The sequence below is a fragment of the Canis lupus genome, chromosome 10, assembly GCF_048164855.1.
Source record: "Canis lupus baileyi chromosome 10, mCanLup2.hap1, whole genome shotgun sequence".
NCBI lineage: Eukaryota > Metazoa > Chordata > Mammalia > Carnivora > Canidae > Canis > Canis lupus.
In genome coordinates, this window is record NC_132847.1 from 41,257,054 (window position 1) to 41,275,693 (window position 18,640).

Below are 18,640 nucleotides of genomic sequence, written 5' to 3' on the forward strand. Positions count from 1 at the left end.
GACTCTCACTCTATTGAAATTTTGTGGAAAACTCATTTTGTTGCCTCCATGAGGATTAGTGGATGGGTAAGTTTTCTTGAGTTTCGTTATTAATTTACAAACTTCCATTTTGACGATATTCTGAAGACATCTGCTTTATTGCCTAAATTTGAGGTCTAAAGTTTATTACTGCAATAGCTTCCCTTCTCACTGTCCTTTTTTGTTTGGTTGCTTATATTTTACCTAGTTTCCTGGTAAAAGTGGTCAGAAGAACAAGAAAAACCTTCACACTGTCAAATCATTTTGCCACACAACTTAGTTACAAAAATAAAAATGGCCCCAACTACATATATACATTTCTAGTTACACTACACAGATATTTTAGTTAAACCACATCCATTTCTGGCTTAATTAGAATATGTGGATTAGCAGTTAGAAATGTTTAAAGATTTCTAAATTTTGCAAACAATTCATGTAAGCATTGCCCTCCCCTTTCATCTGCGAAGTTAAAAACAAAACCAAACACAACTAAAACCACGCCTAAAACCACACACATCAGTCACCTAATGTCCAAAATGACTCCAACAGTTTCTCTGGAGTTAAACATTGAGAAGGGAACACACAACAAATGCTTCAAGGACTGTTCATGCCAACCATCAAGAATAGTAATGTTACCGAAAAAGTCCACTTGTCCTTGGGGAGGACGCTTCAGAAGTAATTTACAAGGAGCATGGCTGTATTATAATTTTTTAAAGGAAAAAATAGTGTCTTTGGATAGAAAGAAACAATGTAAAAAAAAAATCCCCTTTTTAAAATGCAGAAATAACTTCATTATCAATCTGCATTTACATTACTGCCCAAAAGAATGGGTCTGGAGAGACCATTTTCTGTACAGACACTAGTTAATCTCTGTATGAAAAGACAGCATCTGGCATGGGAATAAACAAGGGAGAGCCTAGAGACTGGTCTATTCGCACACATAGAAGCTTTCTTAAGGCTGATCCAGTGAATGAACCTTTGGATCCAGAAGTATTTCTTCATTTCCCTTCTTTTCGGTTGAGTTCCTAGCAAAAACTTGGAAGATGAGCTGTTCTCACTTGGCACATCTCCATTTATGGAGAGGATGGAATAATGACACCAAAAGGACTTTGGGTTTTTTTTTTTTTTCTTTTAAAAATAATTTGCTTTCTTTTGCATGCCACAGGACAGATTTCTAGTTTTAAAACAGGGTACATCAAGAACAAAAATAGCCCCCCTCCCCAACCATCTTCATTTTTATCAATACAAGAAATCCTTCTGGAAACATAAGCAAGTGACTAAACAGGATCAAACCACTGAATCTACAAATTAATACATGATCTCTTATGGCAGAATAACCAAGAATTTTCCCCCAAAGAAAGATTTTAATTTTCCAAATATAAAAGAGTCTAAGAGGATCATACGTGAACAAAAATCTCTTATTCCAGGTTTTATGGTAAAGATGGATATAACACACTGGCAGCTGAAAAAAGCTGAAACTCTTACTAATAAATAGATCCAAATTAAGAATTTCTACAACATTTCTTTAGAAAACAGAACCAGAATTTTTTTTTTTAAATGATGATCCTGTGGAATGCCTTTACTTCCATATTTACCTAATATTAGAACAGTAAAACAGACACAAGGATGTTGATGACAGCTCAACAATGCTGGATGCAGGACGTTTACAGGTACACTTGTTTCAAAGTCCTACAGGTTTATTGACTAAGGCTAGACAACAATTCATATGATCCTATTTGGTGCATTTTTCTACCATGGTCCAAGATCATTATATGGATACAGCCAAGGGCTGGGCCCCAACTTTCAGGAGAAAGACCACAAAGAAGAAAAATCAGGGTGGCAATTTGGTCCCCCCCCAGTTGATAATATTTGTGTCCTGGAACTGGAAAAACAAAAGGTGGCAAATACAGACTGCAACGAGTAAAAGGACTTGGAAAAGTTAGTGGAGAGTGGCACGGTATACGAGTAAGGTCACTGGGCTTGGGATGGCAAGGGCGCTGCATTGAAAGAGCATCCGTGGGACCAAGTACTTATAATGTCTTGTGGTGTCATTCCCTCAACAACTTTAGAATATCTGTATGCGATAATAAATAGATCAGTTATGTAATAAGGCAGTGTGTTGAATATGCATTCGTCCTGTGGAATGAACCACCACAGAGAAAGATACATGATACCATACACATTCTTTAAGTTTTCTTGTGTTGTGTTTGATTTGTTGGTTTTCAAGGCTATCCAGGCTAACTCTTCCCGGTGATTTCCTTGGAGAGAAGAGTGGTCCGCTGAGGCTGGTTTGCTTAACCTCTCCTTTATCAAGAGATGATGACTGGCTTTAAAGAAAAATAAAGCTGAAGGTTGTTTGATTTTTATTTTTCCCTTTTGGTTGCATCATTCTGAGTGTTTCCATATAAACAAACCAAAAAAAAAAAAAAAATCACAACCAAAAAAAAAAAAAAAAAAAACCAAAAACAACAGTTTTTGCTGCATCCAGTTGTTGTATCCTCAGGATGTTCCAGATGTTTCCAGGTAACTCTGTAGTTTACGGACTGTGGTTTTGTCCAGCGAGCAAAGGTCAAAATCAAATGTTGTGTTTGTGATATGAAAGTGTCCAGTTTCTTCTATAAGGTTCACGATCTAGGGGAGTAAAGAAGAGAAAGAATGGGCAATAAGCAATGATGGATATCACAAGGCAGAGAGAGAGACAGAGAGGTGGAGGGGATCAAATATGGAACCAAGAGACTAATAATATTCTCCTTTATATAGACTAATATTCTCCTCTTTTATAGAGGGTCTTATGCTATTGATGGCACAGAACTATCCCTTAGCCAATTTAGTAAGCCAAAGGAATATTATCCTTTTGAAATTCTCAACAAGAACAGATTACCTATTCTCTTCATTCACATCCTTTAGATGGATTTCTCCTTTCAAGTCATGTTTTACTATAAGGGTGGTTATGGAAGATACAATTTCAAGACTCTTTTAAAAATTAGTTACTGACTCAATGGATAATGACTATACTTACTAGATGTAAGAAAATTCCATCCTAGAAATAACAAGACTCCTTATAAAATAAAGTATACACACACATATAATAATGATCATTTTTCTTTCTGATTATGTTATTGAAAACTCAAAGTACAAAGCCCAAAAAGGGAAGAAGAGAAACCATCTATAATCCTACCCGCTGAAGACCATGGGTGGTAACTGGAAGGGGGCTGGAAGTGTTTTGTTGCTTGATTTGGGTGCTGGTTATAAAAGATGCATTCACTTTGTTAAAATTCACCTAGCTGTACACTTTGTTATACCACAACAAAATGAATAAAAACATCTATTTATTACTTACAGTCATGTTCAGTTTATTCCCTTGGATATTTGAGGTTAATAAGTATTATCTACAAAAAGAAAAAACCTTTGTCTCTTCGTGTGGGATAGTCTTCCTTCATTTCTTACTGTGTGGGCTCCAACTGTCAGATATAAGATAAAAATTGTGGCAGAGGTACTCATCTTGCCTTGGCTTTCAAGAAGACACATCTAAGGTTCCAATTTTAAGAATGTTGTTGGTTCCTGGTTTGAGAAAATCTTGTATCATGTTACGTGTCTTGCCATTCTTATTTTACTAATAATTTTATCAGAAATGGACACTGTGCTGAGGTAGCATGGACTTTAGGTAAGTATGTTGTGGGTAAACTGGGATGGGGGTTAATTTTAGCAAGCTTTGTGGGGGAGAGAAAAAAATAGCATCAGGATGAAAGAAAAAATATTTGCACTGAGAAAAGTGGCAAACTTTTCTACTTATTTTTAGTTGTCTCTGTAACCGCCCTCCTATCACTTGCTTCTTATTTTCTTTAGTTCAATAACCTCAAAAAAGAGAACAATTTTAATTATTTAGGCTATTTATTCAATGGAGTTTTAGATGACCTAATTACAGGTGGAAAATAGCAGAAAGGAAACTTTTGACCCTCTCTTCTTAGGATTAGTTTTCTTTAAAAAATAGTAAATTTGTGAACTATTCCCTATGGGTCAGTGGGTCTCAAAAGAAAATGTGCTCCCCATTCCTGGCATATTTGACTTCCACAGAAGCATAAAAGACATGCTGAACCCCAATCCAATTAATCGCATGGCTCCAGACTGAGCTGTTACTGCCTTACTCAATGTCTGGAACTCTTCTTTATAAATATAACTATGGGTTTCATAATAAAACATGTTACTCTTACTATGAAATCATGACAGATACAGCAAACTGCCTACTGACTATACTTTTGTCCCTTTTTTTTTTTTTTTAATACTAATAGAAGCTTGATTTTTCTGGAAGTAACCACAAGCCCAGCTAAAACACTTGCCTCCCAAGATGCACTAGCAACATACAGCAGATACTGCTACTTAAAATTTGTCAAAAATCACTGGGATTTCAGGACAATTTTTGAAAAGAATATAGACCATGAGTATGTGTCTTCTGGCCTCTGTCCCCTGTTCCTGTCTGGAATAAAGATAGGCTTCCATCTTCCCCTTGAGAGGATGAATGCAAGATGGGAAGGCTGGCAGAGCAGGACAGTAAGGAGTCTATGTCCTCACTGACCTCTTTCTTACTTTAAAGCACTGGTCCCAGGGTTCTAGCGCTAGATCACGCATCAAGAGAATCCTAGAAAGGGTGTTCCCAGGTATGGTTAAAGTACTACATTCACATAAGAACTTGTTGAACTTTGGATAAGTCACAGACACACATCCACATACATGCAGAGATAGACACAGCCATGTCCAGGCACGAACTTGTCAAGGCAATCAAATACTTAATTCAGTTGATGCTAAATACATACTAACCATACTTTCCAGCGTAAATTATCTATTTTTGTGATACTGAAATACTATAGTAGAGCATTTCATTCAATTCTGTATACCTATAAAAATACTATAGGGCTATTGAAAATGTGTAATCTTCAGGACAGAGAAAAAAATAGACTTTGAATGTACACAATGAAGGCAAAAAACAATTATCCCAGAGTGTGACCTCTCTCTCCAACTAACTGGCCAATAGGTAAGTTGCCCAAGCATTCAGAACGGAGTCCCAAATCTTGTGTATCACTTCCGACTCTGCTCACTATCTGAATGGCAATGTACAAAACAGTATAACCTGAGCCCCTGTTTCTTTTTCATCTCCTAAATGGGGATAACTCCACCTGTTCTACCTATTACATAGGTTATGCAGAGGATCAAATAAGATAATAAGAGGATAAATAAAGCTTCTTTATAAACTAAATTGCTACAGAGATCAGGGTAACATGATTATGATCAACATACAAATATAACTTCTCCTTAATGATCTGGGAGGTAACTGTACAACACATGAACTATCAAACCCAGTGCTTTCTCCGCCTCCCCTCATTGACTATTAGCCATTTCATTAGCACTAAAACAAATGAAGCAGGGAAAATGCCAGAAGCTAAAATTCAGAAAAGGCCTACTTGAATTAAAAAAAAAATAATTACAATAAAAGTTGCAGGGGTAAAGGGAGAATAGAAGATGAAGGAGAGTAGTGACATCACAATGTAGGGGCAAAGTAGAGTCCTATATTTTCCCTTTGAAATGGTAACTCACTCCTTTAGGAAGATAGCTTTCTGTGACTCAGTATAGCTGCTAATTACCAATAAGAAAGCACCAATAAAAATACCTTCTAGAAAAAGCCACTTGATTTGAAAGCAAATAAACCCACTTGCCTGCTAGGAAACTGGGTATCTCACAGGCTGTGGACTGTCTCATAGATTTCCAGTGCTTGGATGACAGGCCTTCCTACCTCTTCCACAAGCAACAACCCCACCCTCACCTGCAGCCACAAACACACAAAGAAATGGAGGGGATCTGATCAATCTCACTCAATGAGCCTGTAAGAGCTTGTAAGAATACATCAAGTAGATGCTGAGATGGCCTTAAGGTAGTAGTGGTCATAGTGGCACAGTCAAGGTGTTAGGGACGATTTACCAAAGGGAATGGCATTAATGACCTGAATTATTAGAGCATGTACCCACATCCTCAATTAAGTAAAGACTTCATAAAGAAAAATAAATGTGGGTTCCCTTCCAGGAATCCTGATAGTTAGAACATCAGAAGCACAGCATTAACATGCTTATTCCAATGACACAAGCCACAAAGCCTAAAAACATCCCACTGGTCCCTGAAGGATGCCTCTCTGCCTCACTACAGGAATCACCTTGTACTGCTGATGTGGTGTGGCTCTACCTTGCTGGTTTCACCCTGCATCATCCTGCAATAATGAATATCTCCCCAAAATAATAATGATGAAAGACAGAGTGATTGTAGATAAGAAGGTAAGAGCACATGACGTGGATGCTTAGTGGAGAAGTAAGAGTATCTCAACTACTTGACTCATTCTTCCAATCCTGGTCATGGTGAAAACATTTGTGATGGATTATTTCCTGCCACATTAGCCTTTTAGGGGGTACGATGCAGGCTGTTTTTTTGTTTTTGTTTTTTCATTTTTTCTTTTTAATTGGAGTTCAATTTGCCAACATATAGGCTATCACCCACTGCTCATCCCGTCAAGTGCCCCCCTCAGTGCCCGTCACCCAGTCACCCCAAACCCCCGCCCACCTCCCTTTCCACTACCCCTTGTTTGTTTCCCAGAGTTAGGAGTCTCTCATGTTCTGTTGTTTTTGTTTTTAACAGGGTAAGGTCTACTTGTTAAATCTGTTGCTCTTTCCCCCAACCCTAGTTTTTAATCATAAAAACAGATGCATTATTTTTAGTCTAATTATATTTTTAAAAAATCAGGGTTCTTTCTGCCCAAAAGCAGCCCTCTCACTGAGGGGAAGCAATGAACAAGCTTTGCTTTAACCACTGCTGCCAGCAGTGGATTCAGGTCTGGGAGATACTAGGTCTTCCTGTAGAATCGCCTCGGGTATGGACGGGAATATGCTGCTGTTTATGGGTGGGACCGCATATGCCCTACCTTTGGTGAAGAGGCAGGCCATCAGGATCCTAGCTATAAGGGATTCTGTAACATGAGGGCAATTTCCCAAGATGGAGGTAATCTTCAGCAGAACATTTCCCAGGGAGGGTTCTCCATGATGTTAGAAGGAATACTCTAATATACCACTAATTTCCCATCTCCCCAAAGAGCATTTTAAAAGTATAGCAGCTGTTATCTACACTGTGAACCTGTCTTCTAAGAAAGCCCTGGTTTCCCTTAGAACTTTTTCTTCATTCTAAGATGCCAAACCCAGACTCAGAGCTCAACTGCTAGGGAGGTTAGAAGTGCTCCATCTCCCTTTCCAAATCAATGTGGAACGCACAGTTTGAAGAAAAATCAAATTATGAGTCAGTCCAGGGTACTCAGATCTCTGGGTTTGACTGCATCCCCTGTATTGTATTTCCTTAATACACCTTAAGGAAAAGTGGCTTAAGAACACAGGCTCTCTTGATCTAGTGCTTTCTGCCCATTAAGCTAGATGCTGGGTGCCAGTATTGCATGTCCCCAGAGTAAAACAAAGATATTAACCACTTCTTGTGAGGACAATAAAACTGTCAGAGCAGAGTTTTTGATAGGATGTGTTTAATAGTAAAAGACCTTGGATGTGCTCCTGGCCTCACCAGAAATCTTGTCGCAGGTGCTCAGGCCCGCATGGCAAGAATACATCGACTTTGCGGAATGCATTCCACGAGATGAGCAGCTCTCGAAGTGGAGAATAACATTAGTCCTCAACAGTGCTATGTTTTACAATAGGAATTAATTAAGCAGTAAACCGTGACAGGACATGCATCATGGTATCATAATCACAAGCCTCAGCTGCATTGCAAGGCAAAAGGCCAAAGACTGAGAGCTTTCAACCGGCCTGGGAATGCAATTAGGCTGAAACGCTGTGTGTCCTGGAGCGCCTTGATGCCAGGCTAAAAATTCATAGCCATCACTCTCTCCCTCTAGGATACTAAAGTAATCCACTTCTTGAGTAAGCCACCTTCCCTCACGGTTCTTTCAAAGGTCAAATTAAAAGGACAATGTGAAATTGGGAATGCCAATGACACCCCAAGGTAAGAGCCTGCCAATGGCCTACTTCCTGCACTCACTGACTGGGCCTTCTTTGTGAAGGTGTCTCAACCCTGCCCAAACATCTGTTTCACTCTCCTGTGAGACTATTTGGGCCCAGCTTATGCATTCATAGCTTTATTGGACAATTGCTCCACAGTGGTTCAGAGCTGGAGCTTAAAAAGAGATAGGAAAGGATGGGAATATCAGCTAATAGATTTAGCATCACTATTCAGTCATTTAGCCCCACATAATTGGTAAATGGCAAGCTGAACAATTTTCTTTTCTACAAAAGAATGTTGAAGAAAGATACTAGCAGAGGACTAGAATAATTCTTAGGATGAAGCACTCCAATCTGTTCCCTACTCATATTCACTTAAATGGAAATGCAAGAAATGCAACTCATCCCAGTTAAAAATCATAGGTCTGTAATGTTTGGTTCAAATCTGAAACTCTAAAAGGGTTTAAAAAAAGAAAAAAAGAAAAGAAAAACCCTATCCGACAAATCAGGGAACTTGGCAGATTTGAGAACGCATATTTATAGTTTTCAGCAAAAAATGTACACAGAATATAAATGTGACCATCAGCCATTAAACATTAAAAAAATAATAATCCACACACAGCTGGGATAGATTAAATACTACTTTAAGTCATTTGAAAGTAGTAATAAAACAAAATTCAAACAGTGAACTAATCTACAAACCCACCCTGGAATTTAGAGCGCCACCTTCTCTTTGGTCGTTAAGGAAGTTATTTCTCAGGAGCCACCATTAATTCGGCAGACAAACTGAATAGTACTATAACTATAGCAAAATTAAAAAACACCCTTATCTTTGCAAAACATCAAATTGTACTAATAGAAGTTTCCCAACTCCACAAGTATTTTGGAGTTGAGTTCATAATAGATGTATGCTGTACAAGATAAGAGAAATGAGGAAAATATTTCTTTCTCTTAGAAGAGCACTGGCAAAAGGTTACTCCATTGAATCACAAATGTTGACAACACTTGACTGAAATTCTTATCACTGTTTTCTCATGAAACTGGAAGCTTGGCCCCAAAGGCTTTTGCATTCCCGTTCTTCCCTCCCTCGGCTCACAGGACAGTGTGAGCCAGCAGAGGAATCCAGGCATCCCACCAGCACCGTCACCTCCACAAATGCCCGGTTTTCCTCTGCTGCAACACCAGGGGAAGGAGCTCATCCATGCCAAGCTCCAGAGCAGACTTCCAGGTAGCCTCAGCAATGAGAACCACCCCCACACCCACCCAAATACTTCTGCAGGTGGCATAAGCCCAGTGTAGGGCTGGTGTGACCTCCAGGTGCTATGACACTACCCTAGGATGAAGCAGGCCTCGTGGCTTCTGCAAAGGGATGTGCTAAAAAGCATTTCTCACCTGTTGCAGAATGTGTCTCTCTCTCAGTGTCATTAACCTTCTGTGAAGCTCTACCAGTTCATCTAGGTAGGCCTGAAAGAGAAGAGTATCCCCCCCAAAGAAGAAGCATGTTAGGAAGCAATCCAAAAATAACATAATAAATAAACAGGAACATACAAGCAGCAGGTGGAGGCACTCCATCCTATGCCCCTTGCCTATGCTGTGTGGACTCAGTGCCCAAGGCTCCTGGAGATCTAGTCTCTCGTGGTTATGGATACAAAGCCAGCTGTTTCATGAAGGGCAATTCTTGGCACTTACTCTCAACAGATTCAAGGAAGCAGACCCACTCTCTCCCAGTAACCCTCATCTATAGGGAAAAGGGGTACTCAATGGTAAATTGTGAGTCTAAAAATATTAGCACAGTTTACTTTTTTTTTTAATTCTTTCATCTCAGAAGATTTTTAGCTAAGAGAATAAAAGTCTAAATTTGAACATGGAAGTATAAATACACAACCAATTATCTCAGGACAAATTCTTAAAAAAAATAAAAAAATAAAAAATAAAAAATAAAGCTTTCCTGGTTATACCTAACACGGCCAGCCAGTAAACAGCAAGTAACAGAAGAGAATATCTTCTGAAAAACCAAGATGACTATCCAAATTAACATCTGGAGCTCCTCTGCAGGGGCAGAAGCACACCTCTCTTCCCATATGCTCAGACTCAGGAATCTTTGTTAACATAACTGTATGGGTTTTCCTAGCGCCTCTGTTTGCAATAAAGGCAAAGGCAAGGTTTGTGAAGCTTTGGTCAGGCCTGCCCTGATTCTGCAAAGCATATTATGACCCTGCCCACAACAGGAGACTAACCCGCAGCAGGTCTTAAAGTCAGATTTCCAGTGCGTGATGCACACTTGGAAGGCATACTACACCAGGATCAGGCGTCCCTGCTCACTTATGGCTGAGATTCCTCAATCCTCTACCTTTAATGTGATTTTCTGAGGTCGCAACTCAATGTGCCTGAAACCCTTGGCAATGCGAGCTTCATGGCAAAAGGCAGCCTAAGGGCCCAGAGTAACACTGAAGACATAAGCGAGATTTGGAGAACAAACTACAGAGCACCAAGAAGGTTCACCATTTGGGGGTGTGGGGCACCTCTGATGAAGACAGGGAAGGGGAGCCATCAAGGATGGTCAAAGGAAACACAAGGAGAGGGCAGCCAGTCCATGCTGCAGCAGTCTCGGGAACACCCTGGAAACCTACCTTGTCACATTCACCATTCTTTATTTGCTTATCTGATTTGCTTTGCTTTATTGGACTTTTCACTTCAAGAATCTAGGGATCAAAGAAAACACTGTTAAATTTGATTTCAGGCACTTCGTAGCAAACCGGCCCCCTAAACAAAGGCACTTATGCATAAAATGTCATACAATGATATCAGTTTCCAAACAGCACTTCTCGTCTATACATTTTCTTTCTTCTCTTCTAATCTCACTCTTTCTTGGAAAATAAAGAACTTCTATCTGAAATGCTGAGTCAGGGCAATAGACTTAAAAAAAAAAAAAAAAAGAAGTTGACGATAAGAAAATTGATCTAAGCTTCCAAGGCTGCTGCTTTTTTGTGACAACACTCTCACACATATGCACAGCAGCTGAGTTATACTGTATTATAGTCCCCTCTGGCAAGAATTTTTTCTTATTTATTCTGCTGTTTCAGCATGACAACCAGTGCTCAGCATGCTAGGGATGATAGAGCAAATACTCCAATACCCTTTTTAGTACCTGACTTTCAGATTCTAAAAATTACTCATACCCACTAAATGGATGCAGCTTTGGAAATGAAGATGGCCATCAGCTACACTGCTCCCAACTTGGGATCCTCCAACTTAAGAAATAAAGAGGCAGGACTATCTTCCATGGTTCAAGAATTTTGTGTTTATAGCCATGATAAAAAAAACCAAGGGTCTGTCCTTTCATCTGAACTGATCACAGCTTTGAGTATGAATAGTAGTTTGCATACTGTTTAGAGGCTTCCATTGGGGAGCTAGGTTTCTAATGACGAAGAAGGAAAAACAAATTATTATTTAATAAATACAGTTGGTTTATTAGAGTCCTCAAAATTGAGGATCATAAGGGAAATATTTTTAAATGAGCCTTGTTTAAAATCGCTGAGATCCACTGAATTTATTGATGAGTGTTTACAAATGTATATAAACATAAAAAGCAGAGTAATTTGTCTTTTTCATGATAACCTCATTACCAACTGAGTTATAATCGGAAGCTAATATTAAGGAGGAAAATGCCAAATAAAAGATATATTTAAGAGGTCTCATATTCCTACTGCTTGTCTTTGTCCATTCTCTGGTCTCACACTCACACACTCACTCATACACACACCATCCTGTTCAAAAGTCTATCATATTCCATAACACAAAAGTGATTTTAAAATGAGCCCACTCTTTGTTTGTTGTGGAGAAAGCCCTAATTGGGCTCAGAAAACTAAGTTCAGGTTTTAGCTCTATTATTTAACATTTTTTGGATCTCAAAAAGAAAAAAAAAAGAGAGATGAAATATAGGAAATGAACAAGATAATGTCCAGATTTCCATTCAGCTATAAAATGTTACACTACCAACAAACATTTTACCTGTTGGTATAGGACCGTGACATTCTGGAGAAGACCAAATACTTCTAAAAGGGTATATTTTCCTTTGAATTTAGAATAATGCATGGGTAAGAAGTGAGCTTCAATAGAGTCGTTCCTGAGAAAGCCTCTATTTCTTCATTTTTAACATTAAGATAACCAGATGACCAATCTGACCAGGCTCGCTCACTTAAAATACAATACTTTGGGCAACACAAGGAAATTACTTAATCGCTGGGGCAAGGCAATCGTTTTTAACGTGTCGCACTGTAAAGGAAACCCAACACTCCCCTACGTTCAGAATTTCCTTCTCTATTGTTGTTGGAAATGAGACCTCAAGGGGAAACTCCGAGCTCAGAGACCTAGGAATAAGTAGGTCAGTAGATGGCACTCCTCGCCAACTCAGACAAGCGGTTGGGCAAAGCAAGACAATCTGCTGAGATTCCAGGCCAGAGAGAAAAACAGCGCCTGTACGCTTGCCTTGTGCATTAGAAAACTAAATTGTATTGCCATCATATCCCACTCTGCACCCCCTTGCCATTCCCCAAGTCACTGCACTCCGGGGGATCAAAGTGACTAAGGATTCTGTATTTGTAAGCAACTTTGCTAACTAGGTTTAGAGTTCTACCACCACTTCAGAGCAGAAAATAGAACATTCGGGGCACTTAAGTCCCACCCTACACATTCCGTAAGTGCTACAGCACAGAAGGCCAAACTACATTGAAATCCTAGTTTCTTTCTTCTGAAGCTGCAGTGGCAGGAACAAAAGCTCCGGGTGTCAGTGATCCGCCTCAAGTTACTGAGTGGCTGCCCAGAGAGGGCTCAGTTAATCTTCCTTCTTTGATCTCTCCCTGCTCCAAAATAAACAGCTTTGTCAAAACCTCATTCTGGGAGAGCTGAGCCATGTTGAAGACAATTGTTTTATTTATGATCATTTCTTATCTTTAAGGAAACGACTCCAGAATTTAAAACTACAGCACCTTGTCTTCCATGAGCTTATTTCAAACCAGTTCAACTGGATAGACTCTTTAATTTCATTCCACATGCCTTGCAGGCTGATAGGTAATTTATGATATTCTGAATATTAACTTGGGTACAATGGATCACTTCCTTCCCTCAAGGCCTGTCGCCCCCAACCCCTTTTCTCCTCATACTTTTGGCCAAAAGGGATCTGGAATTTTGATTTTGTTTGAAACTCAGGTAAGGGAGGTTTGAAATTTAATAATAATACAGACACACACACACACACACACACACACACACACACACTCCTCTGGTTAAAATGGCACAGCACTCACTATTATTCCCTATTAAGCTTTACTGAAGGCAACAACTACCCAGATGGCCAAGATGCACCATTTATATCCATGGTCATCCGCTAAAACAGAACTCAGATTAGTTGCACCTCAATCCTTAATCTGAGGATATGGTTTAGAATCAAACGTTTAAGATTATTTTTCTGTATCTCTTTGTGAGGACTGACAACTCAATTATTCAGCAGCCTGGATTCTCTACTGATGGGCCTTTCATGTTAATGATCCAGTAGCTCCTAACAATACTCAGGTTAATTACTAGCTTTGTTGACATGTGCCTGCCTCTGTCTGTTCACTGTTTTTCCCAAAGTTAGAAAATGTCTGATTCAATTAGCACTTTCTCTCTTCCCTCGTCCCTGGAATATTTGAGAACGAGTAAGGAAAACTCGGCTTTGCCTCGAAATTTACAAAAATTTCAGAGATCATTATCAATTTGCAGACAGAGAGCAACCAAGGAAACTCCTACGAAGAAGGTCTGTGAAACAGGAAGTCTGTTTTCATTGATTTTATTTGATGTGAAATATCAAATTCTCACACATACAGTCAAATGAATACTGAAAATGCATTCTAGGGTGAAATTCAGGGGGCTTTGATATTTTTAAGAAATTCTTACTCTTTCACTTCACTGGCATGAAGAACCAAGGAAGATTAGCAATTTTTTAAGAAGTCCTAGAACACGGATTTAAAGGGATATAGCAACACACCTGACCCGATGCAGGTAACTTGAGGGGTTAAGAAACCAATACAAAGTTTTAAAAACCTTTTCTTGCTCTCTCAGTTCCAAGACAGCTTCAAGGAGGTAAGTGCTCTTGTGATACTACACGTATTTCCTACCCTAGACTAGCTAAAAGTGAAAGCATATGGACTGTCTTATTATGCTTATAGGTGCATGGAGGAAGTGACATATAACTGAATATTCCTGACAGATTGATGATTCACATGTGTGAAGCTACATTTGTCGAGTAAACATATGCCAAGAAACCAGTGGTATGCTATTTAATTGGATAAAGTAATTTTTACCCTCAGCAGATAGATGATACCATTCATTTTTTTAGTCTTGTTTTGCTAGACAGGCTTAAAAAAAAAAAATCCAAAACTTTCCCTGAAGCCAAGATTTGAGCCAAGTCAACTCAGGACTGCCCATCCAGGAAATGTTTAGGGTGGTTTGAAAGGCAAGACTGGGGGCTTCATGGAGCTGGTTTATCAGTCTAACCCCTCCATGTGGGAATGAAGCTCAAGGGGCTTAAGAGGGGGATACCTAATGCCCCTAACTCCTGATAGTTACTGCTACTGCCCATGAAGGACCCGGATTCATTCTCATTCTCTCTATCTCACACACACACACACATACACACACACACACCCCACCGGAAGCTCCAAAGGTTTAAATTAAATATGCAAATATATGCAAAGTCCAAATTCTATCCCTTTGCCAGCTTATATACTGAAGCACAGATTTACAAAAGAAACTCAAGTTATCTAGTTAGCCAGCCCAAGTCTCTTCCCAACTGATTGGTGATGATGTGGTTCTGCCCTTAGTCTTTACCTGCCCCAGAAGTGCTTGATGTGTGGTGGTAGGCTGTCATGCCAGAGGGGAGAGTTGGCCGGCCCAGGGCCAAGGGCATGGCTGGCACTGGAGCTGGGGAATGCATGGTGTGCAGGGAAGTAGGGTCAGGAGTAAGAATGTACTAACTCCTCGAACAGCCAGTCTGTAACAGATGATGAGGCTGGGCTTGCATTCACATGTAGGCCACAAAGAAACTGCAGTTGAATAAAAGTGGTGAGGTAGAGAACACTGATATTATTCCTATTCTACAATGAAGGAATAGGAATAAACTTAAGTTGTGGATAAACTTTATAAATGAGGTATTCTAAATGAGGTACTCTAAATTTTAAGAGATCTTATGATTTATACAAAATTTTAAAAGAAAAAAAATCTTCTGCTATAAAAAATCTTATTTTCTCAGTAAAGCAAAGATAACAAATTCAAGGACAAGGCTGTTTAAAATTGTAGGACATCTGTGAAAGAGAATAATTTCAGAAAAGTGCAGTTCTTTTAAGTTCATAATATTCATAAGGTAACTTGGATTAAGCAATTATTCTAGAAGTCACAGGGAACCTGCCTAAACAAAGAGATAAGAATAGCTTATATAAATGAGTGTATCAACTCAATGCACTATGAGGTTTTTATAATATTCATGATACTTGAAATTATTTTAGTATTTAAAATATCCCAGTCTTAATCATTTGTTTAAGAAAAGCTCTTCATCAAAGCCTCCAAAGTTTTGCCTAGACCTTATCCAAAAACTACATTCTGAATGGACTATTAAATTAATAAGGCTTCTTTCTGCTTGATTTATAATAATGATAATGACCATTATTCGCATTTTATAAACTATTCCTTACAATTCCAAATGATGACCCTCTTTCCTTGGATGACCACACAGAGGCAGAGCACCTACAATAATAAGCATGGCCACATGCTCTTTACAAATATGGTATTTGTCATCATTCAGAGAACTGGCAGGGCAGGTATTAATATTTCCATTTATGGATGAGGAAACAGAATCAAAAGTTAAAAGTTCATTTCCCACCAGTACATTACTGTAAATTAGTAAAACAAAGAACCAGGCTGAGCACCTGGGTGGCTCAGTCAGTTAAACAAAGGCAGATGCCTTTGGCACAGGTCATGATTCCAGGGTCTTGGGATCGAGTCTCACTCACATTGGGCTCTCCACTCAGAGGAGAGTCTGCTTCTCCCTCTGCTCCTTCCTCCCTGCTCATGCGTGCACGGTCTCTCTCTCTCTCTCTCTCAAATAAATAAATTTTTTTTTTTAAAAAAAACAAAGAATCAGGCTGTAAACTAGCTCCAAAGATTATATTCTTTCTAAATCATTAAATTAGCCTACTTAACTGCTGGAGGGGGAAAAAAAACCCACAGAAATCAGGGGCAAATGAGCAACACTTTCTGTGTTAACCCATCCAATGAAACATACTTTTCATAACAGAAGTTCTTTCACCCCAACTACATGTTTATTCTGAAGGTTGTCGATTCCCACGTATTTGATATTGAGAGAGACTTAGTTTAGAATTAAGGGATGAAAAGTTTTATGTTTTGTAAAAATGATCACACTTAGTTTTGCAGAGTCTCGAAGAGTGCAAACCCAACAATTTACCTGGTTGTTGTTGGTTTTTAATAAAGGTGGTGGGGGTTCGTGATGTAGGGGCGAAGAAGCTGAACTGCTTTCACTGTCGCTACCGTCACTTAAGCTAACTCTGCAAAGAAACAGAAGTTACATGCATAGGTACAGATAGTTCTTGAATTATCTATGGAACTAGGCGCAGACAGAAAGGAATCCAAACACTAACCACTGAAAACTTGTTTCACCTCATGCAACTGCTAACACATCCCAGTGCTTACTCTGTATGGAACTGTGTTAAGTGTTTTACCTGCTATTTCTCATTTAATGACCCTTATTTCAACAGATGAGGAAACAGACTTAGATTGGATCACTCACCTGTGGTCAAGAGGTAAAAGGAATGGTTCTGGGATTCAAACTCAGGCAATGTAACCCACAGCTGGTGCACAGCAACTTTATTGTACTGGCCTCATTTATTCTTTTATATCCCTGCTCCAACTTCACCTACCTACTATCACAAAGCCAGCCGAAGGTCAGCAAAATTAGACCATTTTTAGGTTACTACCTTCTAGTTTTTGTTCCCCCTGCCTCTCTGCTATAGGTGAACATTCTACCAAAATGGCCAGAATACAGGCTGCGGGAGTAGAAGCAACTGTTGAGAATACAAACAGCCCTGCATGGCTGCCAGCCCAGGGTGATGTCTGAAGATGGGCTGTGTGAAGCCCAACGTGCTGGACAGACCGACAACAATTATTTCTACTGTGTAATGACTTAAGGCTGTCCCTAGTTTTGACTTAATTGTTGCTGCTACAAGAATTCATTGGAAATATACTTCAGCAACATGAAGAGACAGTGTGTTTGGGATAACTGCTTTAGAGAAACAGAATATCTTTCAACAACCAAAGACAACATAAAAATATAACCCCTCCCCTTTTTTTCTTTTCTTTTCAGAACAAAATAGAATTTTCTTTTAGCCAGGGTAGGAGATATTTCTTTATTCTACTCCACTGAATGTATACCCCTCTTCTGAAATGTCCTTCAGTGTTTGCTCTCTCTCTTTAGCTACACAGTCACCTAATAAAATATTCTTTTCAGAAACAGAAAATGCTTTAGAAATCAGGATAGTTTTTTTTTTTTTTTTTTGCTCTGAATAGGCAATCACATTCCAGCTCTATAATATATTCAGATAGACAAGATACAAGATAGGAAATGAAAAGGATACACTGGGACATCCTTTTAGCAAAAACTGATGGAACTTGTTTTTCTTAACTAAATTACATTAATGAAGTGTTCTGATGAAGCGCTGCTTTAAAATGCTTCTTGACTGAAGTGGAAGGTTGAGTATTTAAACTGATTAAACAGTTGAGACTTCACAAGTGCAAGGAAGACCAAATGTTACACTGGCGCTGCTGTGCTAACAGCACATGTCAGGCAGGGGGAAAGAAGCGAGTCTCCGACATCGTGTGTATCACATCAGATAACTCACAAGCCTGTAGGATCTGACCTGCCCCACTCGGATGGGACGGCGAGTGGGTGGGCAATAGCCAATCATGGAATATCTAGATTTTCGAAATAACTCTAACTGTAATTTGGCTAAATGCATTTTTCATCAGGTAAGTTTGAGAGCCCACCAGCAGTGAGGATTTTGGTTGTTATAAATATGCTCACTGCCATGTTCTGGTCCATTTTTAGATCCTTCTGCCCTACCAGTTAGTTTCCTTCTTGTCAGATTAAAGAGTTCTAAGGGGAAATGTTATAACACCAAAGCTATAAGGCTCCTTATTTTCTCCTATTCAAGGAAAAAATAGAGATAGGTGAGTTTGGAAGACAAGGTGGAGAAAGAGGTATTGGGTGTGACTACTGAGTATAGCCACATGGAAGAATCAGTGAGGGATGTGATGGGGCATACGTACTCAGAGGAGCCCTTCTCAAAGGACACCAAGGAATTACTGATTAGAAACCATACGATCTGTCCAGTTGGGATTAAGATAGTATCCTTCTAAGGAATTTTAGGGCCTTCCACACAGTAATGGATAAAGGGAAAAGATTTAATGTGAGGTATTATAAATGTAATTGGATTTTAAGTTCAAGTAGATTCATATTTTTTCTACTCAAACCCATTAAAGTA

General features: G+C 39.2%; 1 protein-coding gene across 2 annotated transcripts in view; it reads right to left on the reverse strand.

The window, feature by feature from the left end:
• Positions 1-1,126: 1,126 nt before the first annotated feature.
• The window catches only part of MLLT3 (MLLT3 super elongation complex subunit), a 277,556-nt gene continuing 260,042 nt past the window's right edge, over positions 1,127-18,640 (reverse strand). For both annotated transcript variants that reach the window (XM_072841509.1, XM_072841510.1), the window contains exons 8-11: positions 16,549-16,648; positions 10,682-10,753; positions 9,444-9,515; positions 1,127-2,649 (exon numbers count right to left, since the gene is read on the reverse strand). In XM_072841509.1, the coding sequence (XP_072697610.1) occupies positions 2,518-2,649; positions 9,444-9,515; positions 10,682-10,753; positions 16,549-16,648 (376 nt within the window). In that variant the 3' untranslated portion in view covers positions 1,127-2,517. The remainder of the gene's footprint in view (positions 2,650-9,443; positions 9,516-10,681; positions 10,754-16,548; positions 16,649-18,640) is intronic.